Below are 8,414 nucleotides of genomic sequence, written 5' to 3' on the forward strand. Positions count from 1 at the left end.
TTGTGAGCCACCATGTGGTTGCTGGGATTTGAACTCTGGACCTTTGGAAGAGCAGTCGGGTGCTCTTACCCACTGAGCCATCTCACCAGCCCGACAGCTGCTTTCTTGTCTAAGGAAAGAACAGGGCAGAAAGCCATCTCCTTCAGAAGGGTCATCCATAACTTACGATCTGGTTCTACCTGAGAAAAGAACCATATGGCTTTTTCTAAGCTGAGGTGCCCCTCCCCACCCCCAGGGAGGGTTGGGGGTGGGAAATATGGTCCCTAACTGGGTAAAGAGAATAAGAGTCTATGGTGGATGGCAAATGTCTCATTTGCTCAATTATTTTCTAGTTGACGAAGAGGAAGTCATCTTTTCTAAGTCAGAGCTCCCTAGGAAATACAAGTTCCCCGAGAATCTCAGGTATGCACACAAGTGGTTGACGTTGTTGTTTTTGTTTTGTTTTGTTTTGTTTCTCCCTGGAACAGAGTTTCTCTGTGGAGCCTTGGCTGTCCTAGAACTTGCTCTGTAGACTAGGATGGCCTCAAACTCATAGAGAGCCACTGTCCTGGCCTCCCAAGTGCTGGGATTAAAGGCATTCGCCAACCCTGCTGGGCTTGCATATGTGAGTTTTTAGATAAAACAGAAACAGTTGTTATAAGATTGCACTTGTGTTCACTTCCACTGGGTCAGTCAACCCTTTGGGCCTCTGAGATACAGAGGAGAAATGGCAGGGGCCCCATGGTGCATCTCATCTGATCTGTGAGAGTGACCCTGGATTTTGTTAGTCTTCAAAGATGATTTCACATCAAAATTGTGCCTTGCCTGTGATTTCCTGATCTCCTGCTCATTCCTTCCTATATTTAAACAGCATCACAGAAATAAGGGAAAAAATCTTGCATTTCTTTGACAATGTCATCCTAAAGATGAAGTCGTCTCCGAATGACATCATCCCTCTGGAATCCTGCCAGTGTAAGGAACTGCTCCAGATTGTCATCCTGCCTCTGGCCCAACATTTCGTAGCCTTAGAAGAGAACAACAAAGCCTTGTACTACTTCCTAGAACTGGCATCTGCCTACCTCATCCTGGGAGACAACTATAATGTAAGCTGTTATTCCATGCCTCCTCCTCCTCCACCACCACCACCCCTAAGACTCAGGCACACAGCCAGACCCAGCTCCTGTGTGCTTTCACATTACTTCCTGTTGGTCTCTTCCAGCATCCCCTTCCTTAGACAACCCCATCGCTGAGAAGGGAAATGACGTCAGATTGAGACAAGAGAGTTAGAGCACTTTCAAGTACCATTACTGTCATGGTCTGGTCACTGCTTTATTGCTGTGAAGAGACACCATGACCTAGTAAGGAAAACATTCAGCCAGGATTTGCTCACAGGTTCAGAGGTTTTGTCCACTGATAAGAAGCACTGTGGGACAGAGGCAGACGTGGTACCCAAGAAGGAGTTGAGATTCTACATCCAGATCCACAGGCAGCAAGAAGAGAGAGCCACTAGGCTTGTCTTGAGCTTCTGAAACTCCAAAGCCCACCCCCAGTTACACACCTCCTCCAATAAGGCCATACCTACTCCAACAGGGCCACACCTCCTAACAGTGCCACTCCCTAATGACCAAGCATTCAAATTATAAGCCTCTGGGAGCTTTCTATTCAAGCCACCACAGCCATAATGCATTATGCCTGGCATGGTGATTGGTGCCTGTGATGCCAGCACTTAGGAGGTAGTCAGAATATCAGGATCTAGTCAAGGTCAGGTACAGCTACATGGCAAGTTTATGGCCACCTAGGATGCACAAGACCCTGTCTTGGAAAAAATATATATTAATTAATAATTGATTAGTTAAAGTTCTACAACCAAACCAGGCACGGTGGTACATTTGGAAAGCCGGGGCAGGATGATAACAAGCTTGAAGTCAGCCTAAGTTCAAGACCAGTCTAGACTACTAGGCAAACCTTTCATTAATTAATGATATGTTGCCACTTTTGAGGTTGTCTACCTGGATGAGAGAGCGCAAAATGGACTTATATGCAAATGCTCTGGATTCACTCTTAGTATATATCCTTCATTTCCATCACTGTCCTGCTGAGGTTTACCCTTGCTGTCCAACAGTACTTTAGAGCACAGACTAGCTCTAGGCTTCCCGGCTGACATGAATTTGATTTCAGTCCCGTAGCCCTCAGAGGCTCCCATGCTTTCCTCTCCATGCAGTTTGGCTAAACCTTCACACAGACAGGCTTGAGACCGCCAGAACACCAGTTAATACTTCTCTAGAAAACCTGTAAAGTTTCCATGCATCATACCCCCCCCCCAGAACTGAAATAATGACATGCATATAATGAAACTGAAAGAAGTGATTGCTGCCGGGCGTGGTGGCGCACACCTTTAATCCCAGCACTCGGGAGGCAGAGGCAGGCGGATTTCTGAGTTCGAGGCCAGCCTGGTCTACAAAGTGAGCTCCAGGACAGCCAGAGCTATAAAGAGAAACCCTGTCTCGAAAAAACCAAAAAAAAAAAAAAAAAAAAAGAAGTGATTGCTACATCTAGCAAACAGAAGTACACATGAAGTTGAGATACCCTCCCAGCCTCTGTTTAGTTTGGAGATGCATTCTAGTCAATGAGACCTTGTTAGGGGTGACATGGTACCTGGGTAGTTCCTCCTCCCTTGCTTCAGGAGTATCTGGGACAAGAGACCCTCTGTGTTATAACTCACTATCTCTCTGTTTTCTTTGCTGGTTGGTTGCAGGCATACATGTATTTGGGCGAGGGAGAAAGGCTGCTGAAATCTCTGACGAATGAAGATTCTTGGAGTCAGACCTTTGAATATGCTACCTTTTATAGTCTCAAGGCTGAGGTAAGAACCCATTGAAGGCATAAAGTTGTCATTTTGTGCTGGAATCCACAGAAGGAGTAGAAGCCATCATTATATATTCTAACTGCTCCTCCTCTGCTGTCACCGATGCCTGTCCAAGCTTCTCAAACCCAAGCTACCGGACTTAACACTTAACACCATAACTTGTCAGCAGCAAGATCCTGCCCACCGACCTGGGTTGACATCTTTATGAGATGTCTTCATGACCGTGAGCAGGGATGGTCAGTATTCCCTTATACGATGCTCAATGCCAAACCCTACTCTTCAGCCTTCCTTAGGCAGGCATCCGATAGGCATTTATTTTGAAGATTATGTCATAGCACAGGAGAACTTTATTCTTGGGACACAGATCAGCTTTTTAGATAAGTTATTCTCCCAGAATTTACTGTTGGAGCCCACCAAGTCAAGGACGGTTGCTTTTCCTCTCCCGCCTCGTCTCCCTTAGGTCTGTTTTAACATGGGGCAGATGGTTCTCGCCAAGAAGATGCTGAGGAAGGCACTGAAGCTGCTCAACAGAATGTTTCCCTGCAATCTGCTCACCCTGACTTTCCAATTGCACGTGGAGAAAAACAGACTCTCCCACTTCATGAACCAGCATACCCAGGAGGGCTCGGTGCCAGGGTAAGGGAAGGAGCTAGGGAAAGCTGAGTATCTCGTTCCTGTTGCCAGACAACAGAGGCTTCCACACAGCGCAAGTCTGTCTTCACAGCCTGGTGCTCCACTAGTTCAAAAACTCCCGTTTGATCTGATCATTTGTCAGAAGGGGTTGAGGCAGATGTAGTAAGGGCTTCAACAAGTAATTTCCGTTCAAGAAGTTCAGATGACAAAACATGGGGGTCCTTTGCAGAGGGAGCACCAATTCTCTTTCTTACTCTTACAGTGATTCTCCCGTGGATCCAGAGTCAGATATCAGAGCTGGGGCCATGTTCCTTAGAGCCTCAGCTGCAAAGCCCCTCCCATGCATTGCTAAGATACTAAATATTATTCTCAACCTCAAACACTAGCAGGCCTTGAGGACATCTGCTAAAGGATACATTTCTCTATTCACCTATGAGTTTGACAGGGGTTAAATTAGGGATGGATAGTCATTAGTTTAAGATGTAGCTAAGATTGGGTCTATAAATGAACCATAAAAAAAAAAAAAACAAACAATGATTGAGGGGCTGGAAAGATGTTGTTATGGTGTCGAAAACCAGGAGCTAACACCGAGATATCGTAGGGTAAAAATCTTATTTACAGCCAGGCCAAGCTCACAGTCTCTCTTGGTGGGAGAGTGAATCAGCCTAGACCAGAAGCAAGAGGACCCTTGTAAAACAAGTAATTTCAAAAGTGGAATTTCATAGTTATTTTTATGATCATGAGAAAGAGACATGTTGTAGAGGTTGATGGTCAGACAGCATACCAGGAAACACTGTATGGTCAGTCAATTCTAGGAACAATGGGAACAATTTACAATGTGTAGTTCACAAGATTATTGAGAAAGAACAAATAAACAAACAAATAAACAAACAGTAACTAACAAGTTGACCCTCCAGCTAAAGATACGATGAAAGTCATTATTTAACTAAAAAGGGGAACAGGGTCAGCTATCCCTGAACAATGTCTCAGCAGTTAAGGATGCTTACTGAACAATCTTGGAGATCAGAGTTTGGGTCTCAGCACACACATAGTAAGCCATATACGGGGGAGCACAGCAATAAGCATGAGCCAGGGTGACAGGACCAGCTCAGAGCTCACATTTTGAACCGTAAGGAGGAAACAGAAAGAGCAAACACAATATGGCACCAAAGCCAGCTCCCAGCTACACATCTTCTTTCTCCAGTAAGGCCACACCTCCTGAGCCTCCCCCAACAGTGCCACCAACAGGGGTCCGAGGATTTAGATGGCAGAGCCAATGAGGGACATTCTAAATCATGCATCCCCCAAATGCTTATAACTCCAGTTCTGAGGGATCTGATATGCTCTTATGCATATGTATAAGGTGTGAGCAACATTTCTGCTTATAAAAACACACAAAATTAATAAGTAAATAAAGGGCTGGCGAGATGGCTCAGCAGGTAAGAGCACTGACTGAAGAGTTCTGAAGGTCTGAAGGTTCAAATCCCAGCAACCACAGGGTGGCTCGCAACTACCCGGAATTAGATCTGATGCCCTCTTCTGGTGCGTCTGAAATCAACTACAGTGTACTTATGTATAATAATAAGTAAATCTTTTTTAAAAAATAAGTAAACAAAATGAATATTTCAAAAGAAAATGGTAACGGAGCTGGTAGCTCCGTTTATAATGTTTATAATGTCAGCACTTGGGAGACAGAGGCAGAAAGACAGCACATGAGTATTTGGAAGTAACCTGCTTTGTTTTTATGAAGCACATTTTCTTACTTGTAAAATGGAGACTATGATAATTATTTTGTGATGACATAGGTTTTTTGGTGGTTTTTTTTTACTTAATTTTATGCATACAAATTTTTTTTCCCTACATGTATGCCTGTGAACCATGTGCGTGTCTGGTGCCCACTACAGTGTCAGATCCCCTGCAACTATATTTAAGTTGGTTGTGAGCCATCATATGGGTGCTGGGAATTGAACTTGGGTGCTGGGAGTTGAACTTGGGTCCTCTGCAACAAGTGCTCTTAACAGCTGAGCCATCTGTCCATCCCCATAGCAGAGTTAAGATAAAACACTTGCCCTTGTCAGGCATCATTGATTAAGTGAAGCCAGGTAAAGGTGCAAGGGGACCGTTCATCACACTTGAGTCTATAGGAAAGGAGGGGGTGATTTAACTTCATTTTACACAGAAGGGGAAGTTCAGACAGGTTAAGCAACTGTTCAATATAACATACTTAAATGTTTCATAAGAATGGGCATGATTGTCAGTCGTGGGTCAGGCCTCTAGTTCAGGTAAGGGCTCTGGGAAGAACACCAGGAGGTCCCAGGGATCCTGGTCACGTGAACCTTCTGTGTCCACCTGCCTTCCCCGCGACAGGAAGAAACTGGCACAACTTTACCTGCAAGCTTCCTGCTTCTCCTTGCTGTGGAGGATCTACAGTTTGAACTTCTTTTTCCACTACAAGTATTATGGTCATCTGGCCGCGATGATGGAAATGAACACTTCCCTGGAAACTCAAAATGACTTCCAGGTAGGACATAGGACAGTTGTGGGGCTCTCCTTTAAATTGCTGGATCTCATTCAGAAAAACAGCAGCAGCGCCGGGTGTGGTGGCACACGCCTTTAATCCCAGCACTCGGGAGGCAGAGGCAGGTGGATTTCTGAGTTCGAGGCCAGCCTGGTCTACAAAGTGAGTTCCAGGACAGCCAGGGCTACATAGAGAAACCCTGTCTAAAACACAAAAAACAAAATAAAACAAAAAAAGAAAGAAAGAAAGGAAAAACAACAGCAACCATCCTAGCTAAAGCCCGCGGGACTTGGAAATCTAATGGTTGTAACAGAAGCCTCTCTGACTGGATGATTTTGCAAGTAGCTAACAAATGTTTTGGCCCCAGATAACCCAACTGTCAGAAATCATTAAAGATTCAAACAGCTTTTGCTTTTGTGAGTTGCAGTTGATATTATAAGACTCAAGGTAAGAAAAAACTTAAAAGTTCTTAAAAACAACACTAATAAGCACATACTAACATAATTAACATTTTCATTAAAAATCTTACAAGTCCCCAAACAACAGCAAAACACAATGAGAAGTGAGGCATTATAATAAGTTTTTGTAAATAGCTTCATTTTTTTCTTTATAGACTCACTGTGTTTGCATGTCTTATTTTGTTTGAGGAAGATTCATATTTGTTTGTTTGTTGGAGACAGGCCTCACTCTGTAGCCAAGGCTGGCTCCCATCTTGCAGTAATCCTCCTAGGTTGCTCTTGAGTGCTTGAATTAATTACGTGCGCCACCAGGTCTTCCCTGATAACTAGATGCTTATTTCATCTTCACTGAGCTGTAGTACCACAATTGATGCTTCTGCAAAACTCAGTCGTATACTAGGAGAATGGGAGCTAAAGAAGCTAAAAGGCTAGTAGGTCTGCTTCCAAAGATGGAATCAAGCCAGGGAAGTTTGAAGGTAACGTAAGGACCCAATGAGAACCCAGAGAGTGGCTTCCAGACCCCAGCTATCCTCAGTGTAACCACCAGCAAGCCACACAACCTCTGAGCTGTCCGTTTGCCCCATAAGATGAAACAGTTGGATTCAGTTTCTTTTGGTCCATGTAAAAGAAGTCAGACGCTACTGCAGGACCATTGCAGCTGCAGAGTTTTCATTTGACCACCACGATATATAGCCATCCGTTGTGGTAGCATTTTGCATGTTCACACCAGGAAAAGGAATTTGCTAAGAAGAAAGTTAGGATTTAATAAGTTCCCAGGGACTGACTTTGGACAGAATTTGTAGAACCTCCCCTATACAGTCACCCCAACACAAAATTCTTGGACTTTTAGAGTCTATTAACAGTCTATTCTCTTGTTTGTATTTTTCAAAATGGTTTATACATATTATGCATGCATTGTGTGTGTGTGTGTGTGTGTGTGTGTGTGTAGAATGATTCTTCAGAAGTAATTCTTTTCTCCTTGTTCTTCTCTAAGCATTTATATCATGGGGCAACTTTCTCATTTTAAAGATTTGCTTAAGGAGTGAGCAACATCTCTTAAGTCTCCAATTATGTTTTAAATTAGTCCTTCCTTTATCAAACAAACTAGCCAAACCAGCTTTCCTTTTTTTCTACATTACAAAAGCAGTACATAAGAAAGGATAATTCTCTTTCAAATATTCCTTTCTTCCTTAACATAAGAACCTGCCAGGTAGACCTGATTGCACCTACCCCATCTTGTACTATGCAGCCATTCCTCCATGTGTAAGCTATTGTTTATACTTTTTCCACAAATTAAAATGTTTGGATTTCATTTAAAGACTATGCACAAGAGCGGCCACGGAGCTTATCCTAGAAGACCCAGTAAGTAGGTGACAGCCACCTAGTTTGATTTCTGTACCCAAGTCCATGGCATTGCTCCATGTTTAACAAACAAAGGGTCCTGGCAGGCTCTGAGCCTTTCATGCTGCGGTTCTTCTTCAGTCTCCCTCCGCCTCTCTCTGTTGCTGCCTTCACAGATCATCAAGGCTTACCTGGACTTTTCCCTGTACCACCATCTCGCTGGCTACCAGGGCGTGTGGTTCAAATATGAAATCCTGGTCATGGAGCAGCTCCTGAACCTCCCCCTGAAAGGCGAGGCCATTGAGATCATGGCGTATACAGCCGACACACTGGGCCATATCAAGTTCTTAATGGGTCATCTGGACTTGGCGATTGAGTTAGGTAAGGGCTGGCATGGCAAGAGAATGCATAAAGTCACATGTAGTACCCCAAACACAGCCTGATTGCTTTCTCCCCAGGCTCTCGAGCCCACAGGATGTGGTCACTTCTTCGGAATCCCAACAAATACCAGATGGTTCTCTGCAGACTGAGTAAACCTCTTTTCTTGAAAAGCAGGTATTTGCCCTAAAGCATTTTCCAAAGTTGGGGTTCTACTTTCCTTCCTGTTGCTGTGACTTTC

At 44.1% G+C, this 8,414-nt stretch overlaps 1 protein-coding gene across 4 annotated transcripts in view; it reads left to right on the forward strand.

Annotated features, from left to right (window-relative positions):
* The window catches only part of Adcy10 (adenylate cyclase 10), an 88,365-nt gene that overhangs the window by 65,423 nt on the left and 14,528 nt on the right, over positions 1-8,414 (forward strand). For all 4 annotated transcript variants that reach the window (XM_021150515.2, XM_021150669.2, XM_029479259.1 and 1 more), the window contains exons 22-28: positions 333-402; positions 851-1,082; positions 2,735-2,842; positions 3,306-3,481; positions 5,846-5,999; positions 7,972-8,176; positions 8,254-8,350. In XM_021150515.2, the coding sequence (XP_021006174.1) occupies positions 333-402; positions 851-1,082; positions 2,735-2,842; positions 3,306-3,481; positions 5,846-5,999; positions 7,972-8,176; positions 8,254-8,350 (1,042 nt within the window). The remainder of the gene's footprint in view (positions 1-332; positions 403-850; positions 1,083-2,734; positions 2,843-3,305; positions 3,482-5,845; positions 6,000-7,971; positions 8,177-8,253; positions 8,351-8,414) is intronic.

This window comes from Mus caroli, chromosome 1, assembly GCF_900094665.2.
Source record: "Mus caroli chromosome 1, CAROLI_EIJ_v1.1, whole genome shotgun sequence".
Lineage (NCBI taxonomy): Eukaryota > Metazoa > Chordata > Mammalia > Rodentia > Muridae > Mus > Mus caroli.